This window comes from Pinus tabuliformis, chromosome 9 (assembly GCF_031772625.1).
Source record: "Pinus tabuliformis cultivar Carrire ecotype Pingquan chromosome 9, CPIR1, whole genome shotgun sequence".
In the NCBI taxonomy this organism is placed as follows: Eukaryota; Viridiplantae; Streptophyta; class Pinopsida; order Pinales; family Pinaceae; genus Pinus; species Pinus tabuliformis.
The window spans coordinates 1,065,685,698-1,065,709,585 of record NC_142307.1 but is presented as its reverse complement, the minus strand read 5'-3'; the positions used below and the strand labels follow the sequence as shown (position 1 = coordinate 1,065,709,585).

The window sequence follows — 23,888 nt, the reverse complement described above, 5'->3', positions numbered from 1 at the left end:
AGTCTGAACAATGGAACTTTCGTGTAAACAAATGAGTACGCTTCACAAGTTTTGTTACCTTATAGCCCTCACAAGGTAACACAGATGTTTTAAATAATAATCAACTCGCCATGTATCATTAAGGGCTTCTTTTAATGAAAAATTCGAGTTATCATTGTTGAACTCGTCAATGCCTGCGAATTCAATGAAGAGTTGAGCATTTAGAAAAAGAAGAGCTACGGTTGCATTAGGCATTATATTTATGAAATGTTTCTTACCGTTTTCAGTAATAAAAACTGGTGGATTATTGTACCGAATTTTGGTGTAATCCAGAAAGTCTCTTAGTCCGGATGGATAAACATAAAGCCAAGGAGATGCACTCTGTTAAAATGTGTCATGCAATTCATTAATTCAATTCAGGACGCAAGTAAAAACATTATAAAGCTTCAACAGGACGCAAGTAAAAACATTATAAAGCTTCAACGTTAATGCATGGTGCTTATTATCATTATACCTTCAATCCAATTGGCACTCCGTTCCTTACATCTGCATAGGAGGAATGATAAAATCAATCAAAACATATGCATAGAAGCCCAACTGCAAATTACATGTTCAATAAACGGACCAGCTTACATGTTAAATCAACCCTGCGGTCCTGGATGTAGTCTGTTTCCACAAGATTGGGTGGTTTTGAATTGTCAGCTCCATACTGGCTTGTATAGTAATTTAAACCAATGAAGTCAAATGACCCTTTTAATTGCCTCGATTGCTTCTTGGTGAACTGTGGCAAACGAGAACCAACAATGTCTCTCATTGTTGAAGGGTAGCCACCTGATGTTAGTGGATCCATAAACCTGCACTGCACTACAATCATGTAGTCATGGTTCAAAGCAGCAATTAAGCATGCAATATTGTTCTTAGGGGTGGAAAAACTAGAGGTGTAAACCTTCAAGGATGTGTTTTAATGCATCCAAGCAAAAGAAGGGTATATAATATTAAGTCCTATGCATAAATTAAGGCCTTACAAGGATATCCACAGGAACGAAGTCCCAGCCTATTGTCTCGGTTCAACGTTGAAGACAAAATTAAAGTACTACAGTGAACTTGAAAGAGACTGAGGTTTTGAACATAACAGTTGTTCTCTGTTCTCTCTTCAGAGTAAGAGAATGGACGACGATATTAATTTGAGACGTTACTTCTTACCATCCAAAGATGAAGTCCATGGCTCTTTGGGTTGCTCTTTTATCAACTACACTTTCTGAGTAGGGGACAATCCATAGAGCAACCAGTGTAATGCCTATGGATCCATTCTGCAGCTTCTGATCCCAACAACTTTCTAAATAAGTTTTTGAGGGTTTAAATTTTCTAGATAAAATCAATGGCATACATTAAATTCTTCTATGCATAAACAAAACCATAAGTCAGATCACACCTAAATAATTAGAAGAGTGTGTATTATTTGATTTTTCAGTGGTTTCTTTACAGTTTTAGTTGTTTTCTACCTGATATTTCCTCTTGTATATGTCTACAGCAGCTGCATGTGCTAGAAGCATATTGTGTCCAACAATGTATGGTTCCGTTGCTGAATTTCCTGCACTGCAATTTGCAATGTAACTGGAACAACGACCAGGTGCAAACACTCCAAGATCGTATCCAAGGGAACAAAAACTCCATGGCTCGTTTAAAGTTATCCAGTGTTTAACTCTATCTCCGAATGCAAGAAAACACACTTCTGCATATGCTGAAAAATCTCCACTGCAACAAATAGGCCGTTTTTAGACAAAGAAACTTACGAAGACTTTAACTGTTGACTTACTAAGAATTGGGATAGTTTGTATGATCAGAAAACAAAAACAAAAAAAGCCACGCATACACAATTTCTGAACTGAGAAACCCTCCATACTGGTCCTCCAACTCCTGTGGAAGATCCCAATGGAATAATGTGATGAATGGCTGAATGCCTGTAAATATGGACATGATAATATCAATAATAATTGACTATGATACAATTGTCAACGAAAAATATAGAGTTTAGAGTCTTAGTCAGTGCCATGCCATTTTTCAAGAGTTCGTCGATGAGATTATTGTAATATGTTAAACCCTCTTCGTTGATTTCTCCAAATTTCACCGACCCTTCTGTAGGAAAAGATTGCACAATACATATGTGGATGGGTGAGGGACAGAGAATACAGTAAGCTAATTCCTTATTTTAGCTACCACCTGACTGATAAATTTATATCGATTGAGATTCCAGAAATATTCAAAATTTATGCCAATTTACCTTTCTTCTTACTATCGTTACAAAATATTCCTAAAATCCGCTATCAACATAAATTCAACACTACAATTCAATTCCAGGAATCTGAATTCAACACTACAATTCAATTCCAGGAATCTGACATAAAGATGCCCGCCGCCGATGACGTACTTGGCAAAATACGCGACCAACTGATTGAGAATCGATACGCGTCCATTCCCATGTTTTTTATTAGCTTCACATCCTCCTGCACCATGGAAGAAAGAGCAATATGTTAAGTTTCACCTTTCTGGTGGAAGAGTTAGTAGTGGACTTATACTGCTCTGCTCCTCACTCCTATACATTCTAGAACAATAACACTTCACCTTGTAACGGTGATATTGATCCACAGCCAGGTCGCCATTGTCCCCATTAGCGATTTTCCCTGCACAATCATAAATTATATACATCTCGAAACACTCTCTTTTTTCAGACGAAAAAAAAACAGATTTTCATTCCTTAACTGAGAAAGTTTACATTTTCAGCTCATACTAAAAAGTTAACATTGAAATCGACAGATCAGTACAACGAAGAAGAAGATTGTCCACAGGACTGTTACTCTAAAAAGCAAGAAAAACAGGGGAGTCAGCTGGGTTCCCCACCCAAATGAACGCCCCCAAAAAAGAAAACCAAAACTCATTATCTCAAACTATCCTATACCACAACCCAACCCCTGCACTCAGTGAACTTTTCAAAGAACATAAAACTCATTATCAGAAATGAGAATTAAATCTCAAACTATCCTATACCACAACCCAACCCCTGCACTCAGTGAACTTTTCAAAGAACATAAAGCCCAGATAAAGGAGAGTGAGCTCATGAGAAAGAAGGGATAATATTCTTAATCAGTGGAATCCAATGGCAGAGAACTGGAACATCAAGAGAGCAATAACCCTAAATCCAACTGATCATAACTAGAGAGTCGGCAAAAATAAAAATATTATTAACGCTCATCCAAAAAGAGCACTGAAAAGCACCCTACAACACAATCAACTCATCTCTATAATTGCCCCTGCCACCATACCAGAAAAAATTAATGATAATGAAAAGAAAATCCATGTGAAAAAAACACCACATCACAATCCCTTTTAAAAGAAGCACCAGGGAAAAAAAACATACGAAAAATGCCAGCCAAATCAACATTTGAGACAGACCAATAAAAATCCTTTAGAATTCAGGGACCAATTTCCTGGGAAAAAAACCACAATGTCAAGAACAACAACCTTAATGAATGAGAAGGAGTTTATCCTCAAACATTAAAGCATTCCTGGCTCTCCATATCTCCAAAGGGCATAGAGGGGAGGGGATGGTCCTATCGGCTTTAGCTCTGATATTCGATGAAGAGCGCATCATTAATATAAGGTACATTCAAAATTGAGGCCACCTCCACCCATATGTCGATAGCCAAGGGGCAGCTTAAAATAAAAGGTTGAAGTTGTTCTCAAATTCCTGTGTACACAGACGGCACCAGTCAGGACGAAAAAAATCTCTTCTAACATCATCCCGAAACACTCTACGCTATAGTTTACTTTAATGTATGTAAAATAAATGCGAATTTGCTCTCAAATTGGAAATCCATGATAGTTTTGCGTTGTTCTCTAATTTGAAGCCCGATATTTTAAAACAAATTTTAAAAGCCATCGAAATTAATAAAACAATCATTAACATTTAACTATTTTAAAGATTTGAAATAAAAATTTCAGTTTCAATGGCTCAATGGTTAAAAGTATGAAGTATATGTTTCACAAAATTAAGTGGGTTAATAAATGAACAATAATATATAAATGAATAATAATATAAAAATGTCTTTATAACAAGATAAATATTTTACCAGCAAAATTTTATAATTAAAATTCCTAAAATTCCAATTTATTAGATGAAAATATAACTCTAAGTGAAATTCTTATAAGATTGAGTTAAAACTTTAAACATAAAAATTATTAAATTTATTTATTAATTTATTTTAAATATATAATACGTATCTATTTCTGGTTGAAAATATAATTTAAACTAGTACCATTATGGTTGAAAATATAATTTAAACTAGTACAACCACATTAAAATTATTAATGTGGTTGTTATAAACTTCATAAATATAACAAAAAAATATTGCAACCAAAGAACTATTGTAATATGAAAAATGTCTTATCAATGCACACATTTATCTCATTAACCATGTATAAAAAGCTTCATAAATATAACATAAAAAAATATTGCAACAAAAGAGCTATTGCAAGAGGAAGAAAATGTTTTACCAATATACACATTTATTTCATTAACCATGTATAAAAAGCTTATAGGTCAATTTTAACTTGAAAAAAAAAGAATTACACATCTTATTGTAAAATAGACCATTTTACTAAATAAATATTGTTTATATATTAATTTCCCCATCTAATTAGAATATGAACTTATTAGAATTGGATAATCTCAAATACAACTGTTGACAACAATCAATAGATTCTCATCCACCTTAAGTTGAAATAAGAAGTGTTCAATAATGATAATTTCTTTTGATAAACCAATAATTAATAATGTTTTCTTATTTATGTTATTAATGTTGAATAATAATTATTTCACAATATTTTTTCTAATTTTTTTTGAAGATTAAGATAAAAACCAACCTAAATCTACTTTAACTCTCGATTTCATCTCTCATCTCTCTAGAGACTTAGTAAATCGGGAATTGGGCACTGATTTAATTATTAATAATTGACCATTAATAATTATTATTTTATTTTATTTTTATTTTTATTATTTTATTTTATTTTTATTTTTATGTAATTTGATCTAGTCAAAATATTTTAATCAATAAATATAATTATTATATTTTATTATTTATTTTTTAATTATATTTTATTATTAATTATATTTATTTTTTAATTATATTTTATTTTTATTGTTATTTAATTTTATCCGTTCAAAATATTTAAATATTATAACATTATAACATCTTTTCCAATAAAAGAAATACATAAAAGGTTATTCTGATTATTTTATTATTAAAGTCATAACTATTTTCGTAATATTTTATATTGAATTTAATAAAAATTTGAAAAATATTGGAATAATAATAATTTATTTATTTATAATATTTTAATCATAATTGTTTTCTATCCATTTTTAGGTAACATTAATTATTTAATGACAATTTTTACTTAGATGTTTAAAATAATTCAAAAAACCTGCCCATATATTTTTTATGGATATCCCGAAAAAATAAATGCTTAGATACCTGTGTGAGCATCTTCCATATGAGTAATATTATTAACAAAAATGATTATAGTAAAACAAGGGGGCTGCAGTGTAGCAAGTCCCTGCCTGAGTGGAAGTGGGGAAGTAGATGATCCCAACTCGACACTGGACAATCCCAGAGACACCGATAACTCGTGGAAGTGGGGAAGTAGATGATCCCAACTCGACACTGGACAATCCCAGAGACACCGATAACTCTACGCTCTCTACACTGGTGGTGTAAGGTCTTCGCAACTCGGGCAGTTGAGCATCAGGTGCGACGGGCGCACGGGCACGGCGGGCGCACATCGGTGCGACGGGCAGACGTTCCTTATGCGACGATATGCGACGATCCTCATAACCTTATGCGACGTTAAGTGCGACGATAGGGAGAAACACTTAAAATGGTTAAGTGTTGAAACCTCATTTATATGCAACGGATTATGGAGTGAGGCCGACATGTTAATGAGCGTTTGTGGGTGTGTAGTGTTGGATATGGGGTCGGCCTTAAGGCTAGACACCCTCCCAAAACCCACGATGAAACATGTATAAGTATGGAAGCTTTGAGCTCATTCGAACAACAACGAACAATGCATCTCTTCTACGCATTGGACAAGGGGTAAAAGAAGGCGCAGAAATAAGTTAGAGTGCGCATAGCTCATGCGCTCTAAGGTGGAAGTGCGCAGTTTTACCGGAGGTCAATCGTAGGTCGATCAGAGTGCGGTTTGAGGTGGAAATCGTGCAGAGTCTAAGGGGGAGTCTTAGGTGTCTTGGGTGAGCACCCTCCTACTGTGTAGACTGGCATTGATGTTGTAAAAGGTTGTTCTATGCCTTGATTGTAAAATTATTCTAAGTATAGACTTGGAGTTTCGCCAAGTATACTTGATGATGTATTATTGAAGAAAATGTTATAATATATTGTTGGGCAGACTGTTCGAGAGTTGCCCCTCCCTTTATACTTGTTTGCAATTGTTGATGTTCTTGGTTAATTGCATATGGATAATGAATGAGTATGGGCTTCATTAAGTATAAAGGATAAATGCATTTTACTTGGTTACAAAAAACAAACTAAGTAAGGACAAGTGAATTAGGCGTAGTCCACGAAGGTGAGTATTGGTGAAAAGAAAGCGTTCGGTGGTGCCGCACCTCGCTATAAGCGGTTGGAAGAGCACCGCAGGTGTAGGGGCGTGACAGTTGGTATCAGAGCAGCTGATCCGAGTATTGAAGCTGCTACACAACTTCACCGAAGTGAAGTTGGTATCAGAGCAAGGTTGCTCGTGTTCATGTTGATGATGAAGTGCTGATCCCACTGCACTATCATGACAGTAGCTAGTCTTGCAGGAAGCTGGTGAAGCAAGTGTGGGTACACTTGGGAATTTGACAGTTGATATTTGAGCAGGGTTGCTCGTGACAGGTGCTTGCAGGTGAAGGAAACCGTTTCACACGAAGTGGAACAAGGGTTGGTTCTAATTGCAGGTGACTTGGTGAAGCTGTTGAATGGTCGAAACTAGATTGCAAAAGAGTAAGAAGTTGTTAGAGATGGCAACTGAATCTCAGGCTGGGTCTAGTCATGTTATGAAGGATACTACTATTGGGTTCATTGAAAAGGTGTTGGAAAAGATGGAGGCTATGGAGACTTCTTGGGATAAGAAGATGGACTTGCTTGCTAAAGAGCAAGAGATCAACTTGAAGACAAAGGAAGAGCTCGAAGAACTCCGAACACAACATGATGAACTCCGAACACAGTATGAGTACACTGATCTTATGTGTACACAACTTGAAGTAAGGGTCAAAGAGGTTGAAGAAGCAAGGGATCAGGGTCTTGCAGAGATCGTGAACTTGAGGAAAACTCTTGACGGAGCCAATGATGAGATAGCGGTGTTGAAGAAGGCAGTGAGGCATAACTCAGGTGGAGGAGTACCTCATATGAAGGTCAAGGAACCAGAATCTTATGATGGCACAAGGAATGCAAAGACTCTTGGCAACTTTCTATGGGACATGGAGCAATACTTGGAACGTTTGGGTCTATTTGATGATGAGACAAAGGTCAAGGTAGCTGCTCAGTTCTTAACAAAGGATGCTAAGATGTGGTGGCAAAGAAGGTTAGATCAGATTGCCAATGGTAGTGCTGATGACATTACTTCGTGGGATGACATGAAGAAGGCTTTGCAGACTCATTTCAGTCCTCAGGATGAAACATGGGAAGCAAGGACGAAGATTAAGTACATAAAACAAACGGAAGCCTACAAGCATATCAGCGGGAGTTTGCAAGTGCAGCTCTGGAACTTCCTGACATGGCGGAGAGGGACAAGGTGTTCAATTTCATTATTGGGTTGAAGCCTTGGGCACGCAATGAAGTGAAGAGGCAGAAGATTAGGACACTTGAAGAAGCTTTTGCTGTTGTTGACAGGTTGGTGGAACATTATGATGAAACTTCTGATGATAGGAAGAAGAAGTTTGAGAAATCGAAAGATAAGAAGAAGGAAGATGCTTCGAAATCGAATGATATTTCGAAGGCAAAGAAACCTTTGAAGTGTTGGATATGTGCTGGTCCACATACGGTGAAGAATTTTCCTTCTAAACCAAAGGTGGCTGCTATTGCACAATCTGATGGAAAGAATGAAGGTGCTTCTGTGGGGATGATGCAGATACTTGGTGCTTCTGCTACTACGGAAGTGGTCTCTAGAAGAGATCCTGAAAGGAATAGATTGGAGTATGTTCAGATGAAGGTTGGAGGTGCTGATGTACTCACTATGGTGGATAGTGGGGCTTCTCACAACTTTATGAGTGAAGATACTGCGAGAAGAATTGGGTTGAAGTTTGTACCGGCAAAGGCACAAATGAAGACAATGAATTCTCCTCCTATGGAGATTCTTGGTATAGCTGAGAAGGTGGACACTATACTTGGTGAATGGACCGGGAAGGTGGACTTCACTATAGTGCGGATTGATGACTATGAAGCTGTATTGGGGATGGAATTCATGAAACAATTTGAGGCTATGGTTGTACCACATTTGAGGAAGCTCTACATTTATGATGGAAGGAAGATGTACCCATTGGTGTTCCAACCATTGGTGTGACAAGGCCTGATTGTAAATTGGGAGTGATGCAAATGGAGGATAAGGAGAAGGTGAACAAGCGGTTGTCCACTATTGAGGCAAAGCTTGTGGAGCAGACATTGGTCATTAGATCACTTTCAGATAGCATCTTGGATTTGAGAAGGAGGCTAGAGTTGGTGGATGATGATGATGAGGAGGAGGAGGAGGTGTATGTAAGGCCGGATGTCCATAAGGAAGACCGGGTTGCTTATCTACAAAGGATGGAGATTGAGGATCCTGATAGATGGATTGAGTTGATTAGTGAGGGAGAGCCTCTAGGCTCTACTCCCTCTACATCTTCTTAGGTGAAAGGAGAAGATGGGGCTCATTGTTAGTTGCTCATCGCAGTGAGTCCTTAAACATGTTTGAGCAGGTATGTTGGTGCAGGGATGGCTTGGCATCAAGCATCATGACATGTTGCAGATGGATGGAGTTTCCATGGACCTGAGCATGGATTATGGAGATGGATTCTTGATGAGTCAAGAATGTGGCAGATGTTTGAGGAACAACAGATGATGGCATGAGGATGTTCACTCTCATGGATTGAGCGTGATGGTTGGATTAGCTACCCAACTAGTTCAGACATGGGGTCGCGAAGTGTACAGAGATGTGTTGACATTTTGTTGGAGTATCATGATAGAGGTTCACATGGTGACACATGATGAGGTTGACACGAGTTGTTGCAGTGGAGATTGTGACAAAGGAGTCAATGATCATGGATCGAGATGATATCTGATGGAGTACATACCGTAGAGGTGTATACCTTGGTATGGTTGTCTTGGTGACAGTTAGTCACTAAGGTGAGACATGATGGAGATGGGATTCTACATATGTTGCAAGGATGTTTGCCTTATGTGGAGGAGTTGACATCATGGTTGATGATGATCTTGGTGGAGAGTTACCAAGATGGTATGTTGTCGAGGACGACAACGATTTCAGGTGGAGGAGGATGTAAGGTCTTCGCAACTTGGGCAGTTGAGCGTCGGGTGCGACGGGCGCACGGGCACGGCGGGCGCACATCGGTGCGACGGGCGGGCGGACTTGCGACGGGCGGGCGCTCCTTATGCGACGATCCTCATAACCTTATGCGACGTTAAGTGCGACGATAGGGAGAAACACTTAAAATGGTTAAGTGTTGAAACCTCATTTATATGCGACGGATTATGGAGTGAGGCCGACATGTTAATGAGCGTTTGTGGGTGTGTAGTGTTGGATTATGGGGTCGGCCTTAAGGCTAGACACCCTCCCAAAACCCACGATGAAACATGTATAAGTATGGAAGCTTTGAGCTCATTCGAACAACAACGCACAGTGCATCTCTTCTACGCATTGGACAAGGGGTAAAAGAAGGCGCAGAAATAAGTTAGAGTGCGCATAGCTCATGCGCTCTAAGGTGGAAGTGCGCAGTTTTACCGGAGGTCAATAGTAAGTCGATGAGAGTGCGGTTTGAGGTGGAAATCGTGCAGAGTCTAAGGGGGAGTCTTAGGTGTCTCGGGTGAGCACCCTCCTACCATGTAGATTGGCATTGATGTTGTAAAAGGCTGTTCTATGCCTTGATTGTAAAATTATTCTAAGTATAGACTTGGAGTTTTGCCAAGTATACTTGATGATGTATTATTGAAGAAACTGTTATAATATATTGTTGGGCAGACTGTTCGGGAGTTGCCCCTCCCTTTATACTTGTTTGCAATTGTTGATGTTCTTGGTTAATTGCATATGGATAATGAATGAGTATGGGCTTCATTAAGTATAAAGGATAAATGCATTTTACTTGGTTGCGAAAAACAAACTAAGTAAGGACAAGTGAATTAGGCGTAGTCCACGAAGGTGAGTATTGGTGAAAAGAAAGCGTTCGGTGGTGCCGCACCTCGCTATAAGCGGTTGGAAGAGCACCGCAGGTGTAGGGGCGTGACAGGTGGGGTAAGAGATACAAAAATAGATTATTAAATTAATGTAGGCCAAGAAATTTATTTAATGTTTAATTAAATTAAATAATATAAAATTATCCATTAAAACTAAGCATGGCCTATGTATTACATGTGTTAGTTAATTCCAAAAAAATGTCTAGATCATAGCACATGTATTACATGTGTTGTTTACCAGCGTTTTATACCTACAAAGTAATTCGTGCTTTTTATACCGCGAGAAATACACAGATTTATTTATAGACGACGCTCTTAGTTCATTTTTGAAATCTATAGTCTCTCGATTCAGCAGCGAATTATGCAGATTTATTTATAGACGGCGCATCTTGGTTCATTTTTGAGATCGGTAGTTGGTACTGAACGAGCTTCTGGTTCAATGGTTAAAACTGCAGCTCTGGAACATACAATCTCGGGAATTTTTGAGAAACGCATTCAGGATATGGGCAATGCTTTATTGGAGGGTCCTTTCATTTCTCTCCCATGAGAAGGATATTCGTACCTAAGCCAAATTATACGGAGAAGAGACCAATAACAACTGGGTTGCAGCAGTTTGATCCAAGTCACAACCGATGCTCTCCCAGCCTTCAAATAGATTGCCAAGTGAAGGCGTATTCAATTGAGGTGTGAAAGTCGAACTTGGCAAATCCAGAATCATAGGGAGAAGTCTCAGTCTATCAGTCATACACCATATAACATATCTATTATAGCATAGAAAATACAACATCTATAATGCAGACACATTGCACATCCACTGTTGAAAAATATTAGTTTTTAGGACCTAAATGCAAGGATTCGAGAATTGTTCTTGTCCCTGGCAGATCAATTGCTGGAACAGCCTAGAATTCCCTTGAATTTGAAATACGATGTTCCCGTGAAAATAGGGTTGGGGAATTGAAGTTGATGAATATTAAGGTCTGCGTGCAACTGGGTATATCGTAGTTGACAACTTCGACATTGGCAAGCGCGATGCCAGTGCTAGATACTTGTATTTATGAGCTGATATCCCCTAGCGTTTAGCTTCTCTGGGCTTCTAATCTGTCAATCACACCTCCTGCTGCTATTGGGACAATAATCTGTCATACCCAGCGAGCTAGTTCGTTGGATGCTTCCTGCAAGATGGCTCTTAATTTCACAATAGAAATTGAAATAGTTCCAGCCTTCTAATGTCAAGCGGCAGACTCCTCCTAGAGCAGGCTTCATCAAAAGAGAGAAGGGCGGGTATAAATTTTAAAGTAGGTCTGAGCTACTTTCCTCCCAAAGAGTTCCGAAGGAAGCTGTTTTACTAGGATCCAGTTTAGCAAGCAAGACCAGATTTCGAAAGGCAAGGTTAAGGAATCAGAATGGTCCCGACTCCATAATTCCATGCTTGGTGGGTTGCAGGTGAAGAAGCAACGGTGGAAGGCACGAGCATCCGGGGAAGCATCAAAGGACAAGAAGGTGCAATTAGTTCTTACCTTAGCTTACAAAGGAGGATAAATTGGGTGATTTTTTTCATACAGTACGATTTATCATAGCGAAACCATTTTCTGGCTCGGATTATGAATGAGATTACTACCATGTATCCCCTGTTTAGATTTATCTTTTTCTGATACAAGTTGTCTATCAGTAATTTTGACATCTATTTGCTATTAAGCTCTCTATTTCTTAATATGATAATTTAAAATAGTCGAGCTTCTTTTTGATAATTTAAAATAACCAAGCCTTTTTTTTCTCGTATGAAAATGAGAAATTATAGTTTTAAAATGAAATCAAGCATGCAACAGAAAAGAGGGTTCTGGTCTAAAGCTAAATTAAGGTTGGACAGTTTCATTCGGACCCGATAGAGGCAGTAGCCATGAAGTTAGGCACTGAAAATAAATCAGCATATGAAGTAGCAGTCAATAATTTCAATTAATTAGGCAGCCCAGAAAAAACATTGGTACTATGAAACCAAACAGATCGTGAAGCACAGCAAGCAATTTCATTTAGTTAGGCCAGAATGCAACCATATATGCCTTCTGCATACAAGGGCAGAAAAGCACTGGTACTATGAAACCTAGAAGAACACATAAGGTAGAAAAATACTTGTACTATGAAACTGAGAAGATCACACAAGCGTAGAAAAATAATGCACTCTGAAATCTTTTCGGAGGTTTCTATATTGTACTCTGAAATCTCTTTGGAGGAAGGCACTAGACTATAATAATGCGCCATATTGTGTTGTTGATTTCACTGCCGCAACTTTGTGTGAGGCTGTTAGGGTTGACTGCTATTGCTGATCACGGATAGAATCCAGAATCTCCTTGGGGGAAATAAAACCAAGCGAAAGGCCAAGTACCCGTGCATGATTTGTGAATATAACAAAGGTCTATCCATGGTTGGGTCTCCTCGCCGAAGGGATTGTTCAACCACCACTCACTACCATCCGGTGTTTTCTTTCCTGTAACTTGACCAAAGGCCAAAGTTTCGAAAACAATGTTCAGAACCGAAGATAAGCTTACAATGTTGTAGAACTAAAGATATTTAACATGCAATCCCTAACATGCAAGCGAGCCACCCGCGACACGAAAGTGTTGACACATGTGCTCACCTATTTACTAAGTTGTTGACACATGTTCTTACGTGTTTACTAACCAGAATAATGACTTTCTGACCTTGGTATTGAAAATGTCCATCCATGTGAGATTTTCCATTGTTATAGCGTAGCTATAAATGCTTACAAATTAATATTAGAATTAATCTCCATTTTGGAAAACATGAATGAAATAAATGCGCTCAAAAAATATATTGTATGAAGAATATAACTAAATGGTCTCTTGGCTTCGGGAAAAGGCCAAATAAGAGCATCGAGTATTTCATAGATTTCATTGGTCCTCAATACTATTGTAGAAATTTAATAAGCGGTCAAGACTGTACTTTATAAAAAATGCTAAAAAGTTTATATCAACTTAAAATGGCATTAATGCTAAACATGGCAATCGATTACCATACTCCTATGCCCTCTGACGGTAGGGACTATAATTAATGAGTAGATCATATTATATTTAGGTTATCCTGCGTTCCTCTTAGTGCACCTTATGTCTTATATTTTGATGGGACGTTTAGACTAGCATCATAGTGGCATTAGTGCACCTTATGTCTTATATTTTGATGGGACATTTAGACGAGCATCGTAGTGGCATTTCTAGTCGGGGTTAAATTTGACGCCAGTATATTAGTATTTAGCTTTTTTATCCGTAAAATACGTTTTAGTTTCAAATCTCCACGTCATGTGTAACTTGCCATTAATTTTTAAAAACGTCAATATGACGGGTATGTTTAAAAATTAAAAGTTTTAATTTTTTTTTTAATTATATATATATATATATATATATATATATATATAGTTAAGCTTACGTTATATATTTTTTATACCGTATAATCTCTAGCCGGTGGCAACTTGCAAGTTTAGCATTTAGGGACAAAGGATAGTGACCAGATAAATTTCGGATGGCTATCAGATCTACGGATTTTCGCATTCAATTGCTTTGCTGTTCGCGAGACTTTTTCATTCAATTCACATTCAATTGCCTTCGGGTTTAAAACTTGAGCATTTAAAGAGAGAGGACAGTTACAGATTAAAAATGTAAATTTTTAATCGCTAATGATTCGCTATCTTTCTCGTTCAATTGCCTTGTAGCCTTGGTGTTCGCCAGAGTTCCGCATTCAATTTAACCCCTTTGTTTTGGTTTCTGTCTATGTTTATGGTCTTCTTTGTGCGTTTCTGCTGTGTATGTTGTTGTTCTTTGTGTATAGTCTTCCTTGTGTGTTTCTGTTGTGTATGATGTTGTTCTTGTTATGTTTATGTGTGGTCTATATGTAAATTAACCACCGAGTGCAGAGGAGAAGGACATATTTATTTGGGTGAATCAAATTGGGCGACACAAATTCCTCTTCTCCATGGATTGATGAAGTGAGAGATGAAATCTGTGCTGTAGTTTTTTGATATATGGACAACAATCGGAATCTATTTTTCTTTGGTTTTGGTTTTAACAATTCATTGGTTACTTTTAAATGTTTTTGCACTAATTCTTCTTTGTTTGTTTGTTTGTTTTTAGTTTTTTCCTTCCAGCTTTGAGGGCAAAGCACTGGGTGCACGAGTGAATACTTTTACAAAATAATATGTGCAAGGTAACTACCTCGGGCTTGTTATTTGTGATTTTTCTGTGGATTTGATTTCTTTATAAACAACGACTGCAATGTCTATTTGATCTCTTTATGAATAATAATTGCGCTTTGTTTTTGGTTAATTAATTATTTTCAAAATTTCTAGATTAGGATGCTCTGTTCATTAATTTCTACCTCGCTTTCAACGAATTTGGGAGTATATAGTGTCTGCAGACCGTGTGCGAAGGGCCGAATGATCACTGCTACAATGGAGCAATATTTTTTTAAGGTACCTTCTGGAATTTATCAGAGAGAATTTTTGAAATTGAAAAATGCAATAGCTCTCTTAAATATCTATTAAGTAAACATAGATATTGTGATAAATATTAGGTAAAATGATTTGAATTCTTTTTGAAATCATAAATAAATTTCGATTTAGTGTGTGATTCCGCCCCGAGGCTCTCTAATTAAAAGAGATCTGCAGGCTCCTTGAAAAAACTAGAAGTCAAATTAATTAAACCCTGTTTTGTTGTCTTGGAATTTAAGAAACGACCCGGACTACTCTGATCAAATTAAATAAACCCTGTTTTGACGTCTTCGAATTCAAAAAACGAGCCGCACGACTCTGATAGATGATATTTAAATTTAATCAAACGAATTACAAGTTTGGTTATCCTCATTCCAAATAAAATAAAATCGATTTTCGTAGATTAGCATTGGTCTATTTAGACGTGTGTAATTAAAAGAATCCTAAATGAGAAATGAAATCAAAATGTAAGACTATGAATCAACTGCTCAGGGACAAACAAATTATTTCTCTTGTTGGGTCCAGTAAGGGGACATCTCTACCCGCAACCCGATCGATCGATCCTGCGGGTTGATCTACGAAGAGAATGGCTGCTATTTATTGCTGCTAGCCACCAAAACAAGAATGAGAGTGGAAAAGGATCCGACATTGTTAAGATTTGTTAAGATTTGAAAGTAGAGTCGATTTAAATTCATGTGAATGTGAGGAGAAGTTTCGGTAAATTTTGCATAGCAAATTGAGGGATGGAGAAGAATAAGATTGCAACCAAATCCTCATACCTCGACAGATGAAAAACTCTAAGTGTTTGATTTATATTTCTTTGAGTATTTAACTTCTCTTCCTGCGTAAACAGAATTTGGATTTTTGAAATAAAACCCCACAGCTGCATACCAGTGCTAGCCTACTAGGTTCCATAGTTTTTATAATATGCTTATGATTAAAGAAGCTCTCTGTCTTTATGGTGTGGTAATAGAAACCGCGAGTATGAGAAATTGGAGTCGAACCCTTGATCACGTTGTTAAAACCCTCAATCACGTGCCTTAATCGACATGGGTAGGATCTTTATCATGTGAATATCCTTATGGTTGTATAGAACTGACCTTAAAATAGTGGCCCCTGTTGATTTTATTTGACGCGGATGGTGGGGCCCGAATCCCGATCACCACTCACACCTGTAGCTTTGTCTCGCTGGTTGTGGACCGTAGCATCTTCTCACGCCAATTACAATGTTCGTGTCGCGTGCGGTTCAACGCCTTCAGTTGGATTTTCTACGTAACAGTGGGGCGTCAGGTTTCTATTGGGTATGTGTTTAACCTGAGGTATACACAACCTTCGAACAGTAAAAAAAAATTATTGCAGTGTCTATGAGATGGTTTCTAGAGAGTTCTATTGTTGTCCATCCGGGCCCTGGCTATTCCTCCTTTGCTTGCTCATTATGTGCATCGTCCAGAATCCGGGTCCAGACAAATTACCTACTCCCTCCTTACAAACACACAGTTCTCGTCCTTCCCATCGATGGAACGACCTACCTACTTATAATCATTCGTATTAGTATTCCTATCTGTATTCGTATTCCTCTGTATCAATCTCTGCTACTTATGAATCTGAGGTTTCTTGATAAAGAAATATCAGAATTTCCATTTGTTTTAACAATTTTACCAAATTCTTCTCAGATTTATGGAACTTCTTCTTGTTCCATTTCAAAACCCTACTATGTATTTTATTGTAGAATACTGTAGTCTACCACGTACCTGCGAGAGAGAATCTTCGTGGAAACCTCATAATAATAACAATTGCTAATCGTGTGGGAATGATGAAGATACCTTACATCATATCATCTGATTTCTTCAGTAAAAACGCCCTCGCCCCCCACGAGGGGCGCGTTCCATTCTTTATTCATATATTTCAGTTGGCATCCACAGGCTTTTTTACTGAAGTAAAAATAATAATAATTGTATGAAATTATCCCAAAACACTTCAGAAAAACTCTAGCGTTTCACGAACCACAATTATTGTAATGTGAAAAGTTTATTCTGTTGAGAAATGCATAAGGCAATGGGGCCATGGGGAATTGGGACTGGTTTCTCTACATTGCAGCATGATTCTATAATTGTTCATGCTAATTCAAGCATTCATAAACTCTCACCGGCAAAGTGGATATGTGGAAATGAGAAGAAGACAAAGTCTATTACATAACACATTGCATTCATTAATGATATGAACAAAGAAAGAGTCATCACTACTATGAAATTAGTATATTGGATGGTGCAAGAGGATCTACCACTTTCAAAATATGAATCTCTTTGTTTGTTTACAATGTCTTTACACACGCCAAATATGCCAAAGAACAAAGAGTACACATCATATACAAATCACATGGCTGCAAAAGAATTCCTTTTTGCTATATCTCAGTACCTTGAAGAGCTACAAACTTCCAAAATGCTAGATAACCCTTTTTTTTCATTGATGTTAGATGAAAGTACAGACCGTAGTTTAGAAAAACATCTTGTGGTTTATGCCACGTTTTTAAACTCAAAAGGATTGGGTCCTCCAATTTCACAGTTTTTAAAGCTCATAAATGTTTGCGATGGAAGAGGGAAAACAACTTATGATGCAATCAAACATTTAATGGAATCAAGGGAACTTTCAACAGAAAGATTGATAGGAGTTTCCATAGATGGCGCTTCTTCAATGGTTGGTAATGAAAATGGTTTTATCACTTTCTTGAAGAAAGATGTACCTAATCTTGTAGGTGTTCATTACATTGCTCATCGTGAAGCCTTAGCTACATCGGATGCTTAAAAAAAAGTACCTGAATTATTATTTGTTGAGAAATTAGCAAATAAGGTATATTCTTGGCTGCAAAATTCTACGAAAAGAAATAGTCAACTTATTGCTCTACAGGAACTTATGCAACTTGAAACTCTTCAAGCTCTTCAAATCCATGGAGTTAGATGGCTTTCAAGGGGACAAGTCATTGAAATACTTGTTGCACTTATGCCTCCCATATTAACATTGTGGAAAAATGAAAGAAAAGACTCATGGTATGATAAGGCAAGAATCTTTTCAGTACAATTTTGTTTACATACGCTTGCAGATATAATGTGTGAATTAAACAAGTTGAACAAGCAATTCCAAGAAGAGTAGATTGATGTCAGCTCTTTAGGGGCAGCCATAGATGTCACGGTAAACACTTTGAAAAGGTGGTTTTTAAGAAGCGACACATTTGCAGATCGCACATGTTATTTATCTAAATTGATAGATGCCTCTAAATTTGGCTTTCTAGAAATTTGTGATAAGGAGGGGCTTGTTCACAAGCATGAATTATGATTTGTAGCAATTCCACATGCATATGTTGATTGTGTTGATATACAAAAACAATCATGGAAACCGTGTATTGAAGGTTCAATAAAAAGTTGCGAACAACTTGCAAAAGATTATGTTCAAGCTCTCGTAGAGAATTTGAACAGAAGATTCCCTGATCTTGCATTTTTCAACTCAGCAAGGTTGTTTAGCCCTTGCCATTATTTAGAGGATGTTCATGGAAGAGAATGAAATTCAAAGCGTTGGCTCAAAAAGATTTTTCAACACTTACAACATCCTTATTATCAAAGTGAAGAAAACAAAACTACATTTGATTTTGAGGCTTGTTTGAAAGAGTTGCATCCATTTGTTGACACTCTTCGTGTTAATTGCGAGGGATCATCCATGAAAGATGCATGGAGGATTTTTTATGTTACAAGGTTGCATACAAATTTTCCTAACATGTCAAAATTATGGCAGGTGATACTTACTATTCTTGCAAGTACAATTGCTTGTGAGAGAGGATTCTCAAGACAAAACATAATAAAGGATGTTAGAAGAACAAAGCTATCATTAGTTGCATTGGATGCCTTGATGCGGGTGTCTCTAACAGGGCTTGATTCATCGATGGTGGAATGGGATAGGGTATTTGACATTTGGAAAGATGCTAAAGAAAGGAGAACCTTAAATATTTAAGGTTTTTGCTTTTATTTTTATGTTTGTAATAGTGGTGTTTTGAGAATTACCTCTTTTGGTGAAACTTTCCAAAATTTAGTTTGTGTACATGGTGATATTGAATCTACTTTTTGAACATTTACATAGTTCATGCACATTAAGTTTTTGGTTTGAAAATAATTTCACAACTATTGTTCTTTTAATGGGATTAACATGGTAGTGACTCAAATGGAAAACATGGTATGTGTGAGTGAATTATTTTTGTCAAATTTGTTGCAACAATAGTAACATTCATTATTTTCATGTGAAAGTAATTATGAATATACATTTTTTCACTTCATAATATTATTTTTTGTTGTTTCTATATATATTTCCCATCTATTTTATCACTATTTCCATTTTAAACAAAAAAACTCAGAACATTTGAACAATCTGGAAAATTTGCAGAAAAATTTGATCAACAGGTCTCAAAACAAAGTGTAGCAATGAGGCTTGAGCCGAATGGTACAACAAAGAATGGAAATTTGGACAATTATGAGTACAATTTGAAATTAGATGAAACTTGTACAAATAAATTTTAAAAGTTATATGATGGGTAGTTTAAAAATAAAAAACGTCATAAAAAAATTCCTTGACGGGTAGGGTCACCCGTCAAATTTAACCCCTGATTCCTAGTGAACTTCGTTTCCCACATGGGTTTTGACTTGACTCATTTTGTATCTCACACACGATTTCAGCGTGGAGTTTGAGGCCGAGTGGATGCCGTTGTTTTCCATTTGAGTGAGTTTGACTTGATTGGTTTTCCGGTTCCCGCACTATTTTCATCATTATTTATTGTGCTTAAATATATATGAATATTTTTCTAATAATTTAATTTTATCTGGTTTTTAAAAATGGGTGGAGTGCCTACTTTAAATTTTGGACACAATTTTTGAACCACATATATATTGACAATTTCTAGAAATAACACTACTAAGTTAAATTATAATTTAAAATGAGTTATTAAAGATGTATTGTAGAGATTTTTTCGGTGAATCAAGGGTGCCATCTTATAGTGGAGAGGGGCCAGGATGGCCCTATCCCTTTCCCCTCTCTTTGGAACATTTCTTGGCCTTTTTATTAGAACATTATTAATAAATTACCCTCCAGAGAAGGTAGCAGCTACCCTACGTGGTCTCACTTCGCTTCGCATATTCAATCAACCCCTCACCTTCACTCCATTCACATATTGGAATATAATTGCCAAACATTACAATTACAAAGCTAATTCTAGTTAGTATTGAAATATAATAAAATCATTTTTTGTATTTCCTTATCAGGAGACGGAATAAGATTTGTTTGCCTACCCATTTCAACGTTCATCAAAAGGTAACTCATTATTTGGTAAGCACTCGCAGATGCATCTTGACTAACTGGAACCCTATTTAAATCACAAAGTCTTTCGATATCCTTAACTCTGTCGTTAGACAAAACCTTGGCTAGGAACTAAAATGGATCACTAGCTTTCTGTGCTAAGTGAATTAAACTTAGCACAACAAATTGGTTCCTCTAGTCAACCCAAGAAGCTGACTCTACGATCTGCAAACTTGAAACTTGAAATGAAGGGGGGTACTTTTTTTTTCAAACACCCTAAAGGGTGACATTTTTTGTTGTGTACTTTTTCCTGTCTAAGAATGGTTGGGTTGGGGGGACATTCTTTCTTTCTTTAGTTAGCCCTCGATCCAAAGAAGCAATCTAGCTACCCTACCAAAATATTATAATCATAGTAACAAGCACGACAAGGATGATCTTATCACAAACACTAGTTATTCCATATGCCTTATATACTCTATAACGAGCATAGTGCCTCATGCCTCAAATGGATGGGTAATGTATGGCCGATTATCCCTATAGTTACCACCTGTGACTAACTCCCCTAACAACCTGAATTGTTCTACCTACCTACAGACTTCGACCAACTATATACCACTTATCTAAATGAATCACTCTTTCCTTCGATTCTCTTCTTCCGGGTTGGACAATTCGGGCTAGGATTGATTAATGTTATTATCTAGTTCAAATCATCTATGGAGTTTTAGGGATAAAAATTTGGATTTTAGAAGAGTAGGCCAACTCTCTGTTCTATCTTGTCTCTCCCCAGTCACTGTAATCAACTTTTCTGTGGGTGATCCTGCAACCATTTTGTCTCCGTTTAGCCAAGTTTAGCTAAAGAAGGGGCAGGGCCTTATTAGTTATGGAAACTAAGCACATATCAATATTAGTATAAGTCAAATCCATCATGTAATTTGGAATTAATATAGCTTAACAAGCTCAGTGCATTGTTTATATAGATATGATCGTAATAATCAAGTTATAAGTATAATGTAAATGCAACCAAACCCATTGATCTATAGGACATATTTCCTCACCTAGCCTACCTATCGAAATTCCCACCTCTCATTAGTCAGTCCTTCTGTCCTTCGACCCTTTCTCTATTCTTTCCTTATCAGAGAGGTGTCGGTCCCGAGGAGCGGGGAGGCGGCTTATTGGGCCCCCCACCAGTCAATGTCTCTTTATCTTAAGCGGTATCTACTTACTAATGGGATTGAACATATATGTATTTTCCATTTCAATTGTATATATATATATATATATATATCTATATATATATATATATATATATATATATATATATATATATGAAATGCGGGTATGGTTGAATGGTCCAATTATTCATTCAATTACGGATATGGAAAACCCCTCCTCCTTGGGCCCATGAAGAAAAAGAGCCATAAACTGGAATATTCTTAGCTCTCAATATTTGTTGATAGTAATCACATCTTGAGGTTTGCAAGGGTAACTTGGTATATCTGTCATATGGGTGTTAGACCGGTTAGAGAGAATGACTAACAAATCACTGGCTTTACGAATGACTAGCTAATACAAGGCCCACGAATGACCGGCCTAAAAAGGATTTTTTGCATGATAAAAGCCCACAATCCATTGAGCACCTTAAAGGTATGTCATAATAAAATTGAACACCTGCCTTAGATTGACTATGTCCCTCTAGCTTCGAACCTTCTCGTCTTAATCCTTCTTCTTCATCGTGCTCCCATTCTTTCGTCTTAGTAAAGGTACCTGATAATATAATTTTCCAAAGCTTTTGCCTCCCTATCCAGAAGGTGGAGAACTGGTAGGGATAGGTGAATGTTTCTATTAATTGGTCAAAGGATTATACTGACTAACTATTTTGTGTCTCATTCCTACTAGACTTGGCGAACTTGTTCGCCATGAGATACAAGCAAAAACATATTGATAACATTAACAAAAAACTACTAGATTGAATGCGAACAACCCATAGAAACCAAAACAATTCAAATATCCAAAAACCACTCATCTAAACATCCACGTTCCCTAGACCGAGAATGTCTCTGTCATTCCCATTCCCTTCCAATTTGTCCTGTCGATTGTGAACTCTCTTCTGGTCGTAGCAAACGGAGGCTAACCTGTCTAACATGTACCACTGATGGCTAGCTTGCCTAACATGTACCACTGATTATGTTGCAAGTCATTCATGATAGCAATTAGCGTGTTCCAGTCGTCATGGTGAGCCTCTATTAGATAATCTATCCTCAAGGTAAGCTAAGCTGTCTCAACTAAGATTCTAACAAGTCAAAAGGAGGGGGGAGAGATTTTAACAAGTCAAAAGGAGGGTGGAGCCTGGAGGTCGACTTGGCCCTGTGATTGGGTCCACGGTTGGTCAAGTGCCTTCCCCAGACCCCACTGGTCTGCAGGGTGCCGAGCTCCATCGCCTCTTGGACCAGCTCCTCTATGTGCTCACCCTTGTTGTTGCACCATGAGACTACCTGCTGCCACTACACTCTAAGGTTTTGACGATCCCCACCACCTCAGAGGCAATTTGATGCACGAAGGAACAAACCATCCAAAGAACCAACAACAACAAATACACCATACACGATGCATCCCCAAAACAATTGCAAATACATGGAGGGATATTGGGTGGCAGGGCCAGAGCTTACTAAAATTCCACCCCCAACTTCTAATACAACCATGTAGAAACTTTTTCTACAATTATCTAGCTCGCTTTGATACCATGTAGAAATTTTGAATAATTTAACACATATTCAACATAGATTATCCTGATCATGTACTATTGCGGAATACATACACAATACATAAGCTCCTCTACATTGATCATCAATATAGCAACATCAATAACAATAAAACATCAAGAGCATTCACACATTAACACAGTATGTAACCTGGGGAAAGCATCTCGCTAAAAACCCCACACTATATGTATATTAATGATTGAGACCATGTAACATTACAAAGTACAATGCTTATCACAAGCAATCTAGTACCAACTCCACATGTTACACACAATACAGCTAAAATCTGATCTCCAAATCTATTCCACTGCTTTCCTGCCTCCACTGCTCAATACCTGCTCAAGAACTGATGAGAATGGTTTACCAAACTCGTATTTCACCTGCAAAGAATCACTCACACTATGTTGAACGTGAGCACAAGCTACAATACTGGGCAAATACATGAGCAAACTCATTGGCATACTCAATCCCTTGATTGTGCAAGATCTGATGCACAACTATAGTCACAACTGATAGCAATCTGATTCTCTAACACCTGTCCCTGCTGAACTGAACATGCACTGACATGAAATTGAGTTAACTGATGTATTCTATAGTTGTATTATGAGTTAATAATTAGTTTAACAACTCATCATTAGTCTATTTGCAGTTAGACTAACTACAACTAGTTTAACCAAGTCAAACTGAACACAACTCCATCAACTCCACAATCCACTCCACCAAACTCAACTGATTGAGTTCTAACTGAATTCATGCATGCAACAACTCAACTGACTCATAAGAAAAGCGTACTTCCTTCTGACAACTGCATGGGCCACATCTGTAGCTCAAACT

The 23,888-nt window shown here is 37.3% G+C and overlaps 1 protein-coding gene across 5 annotated transcripts in view; it reads right to left on the bottom strand.

Annotated features, from left to right (window-relative positions):
* Positions 1 to 23,888, bottom strand: part of LOC149152434 (beta-glucosidase 12-like) — a 68,329-nt gene that overhangs the window by 376 nt on the left and 44,065 nt on the right. Inside the window, exons 3-12 of one of the 5 annotated variants that reach the window (XM_089445815.1) lie at positions 2,602 to 2,660; positions 2,408 to 2,483; positions 2,035 to 2,115; positions 1,853 to 1,940; positions 1,482 to 1,734; positions 1,183 to 1,295; positions 613 to 833; positions 494 to 525; positions 258 to 360; positions 59 to 173 (exon numbers count right to left, since the gene is read on the bottom strand). In XM_089445815.1, the coding sequence (XP_089301941.1) occupies positions 59 to 173; positions 258 to 360; positions 494 to 525; positions 613 to 833; positions 1,183 to 1,295; positions 1,482 to 1,734; positions 1,853 to 1,940; positions 2,035 to 2,115; positions 2,408 to 2,483; positions 2,602 to 2,660 (1,141 nt within the window). Of the gene's footprint in view, positions 1 to 58; positions 361 to 493; positions 526 to 612; positions 839 to 1,182; positions 1,299 to 1,481; positions 1,735 to 1,852; positions 1,941 to 2,034; positions 2,116 to 2,407; positions 2,484 to 2,601; positions 2,661 to 12,849; positions 12,992 to 23,888 lie in introns of those variants that run through there. The other 4 variants (XM_089445814.1, XM_089445817.1, XM_089445813.1 and 1 more) reach the window with 4 other exon arrangements.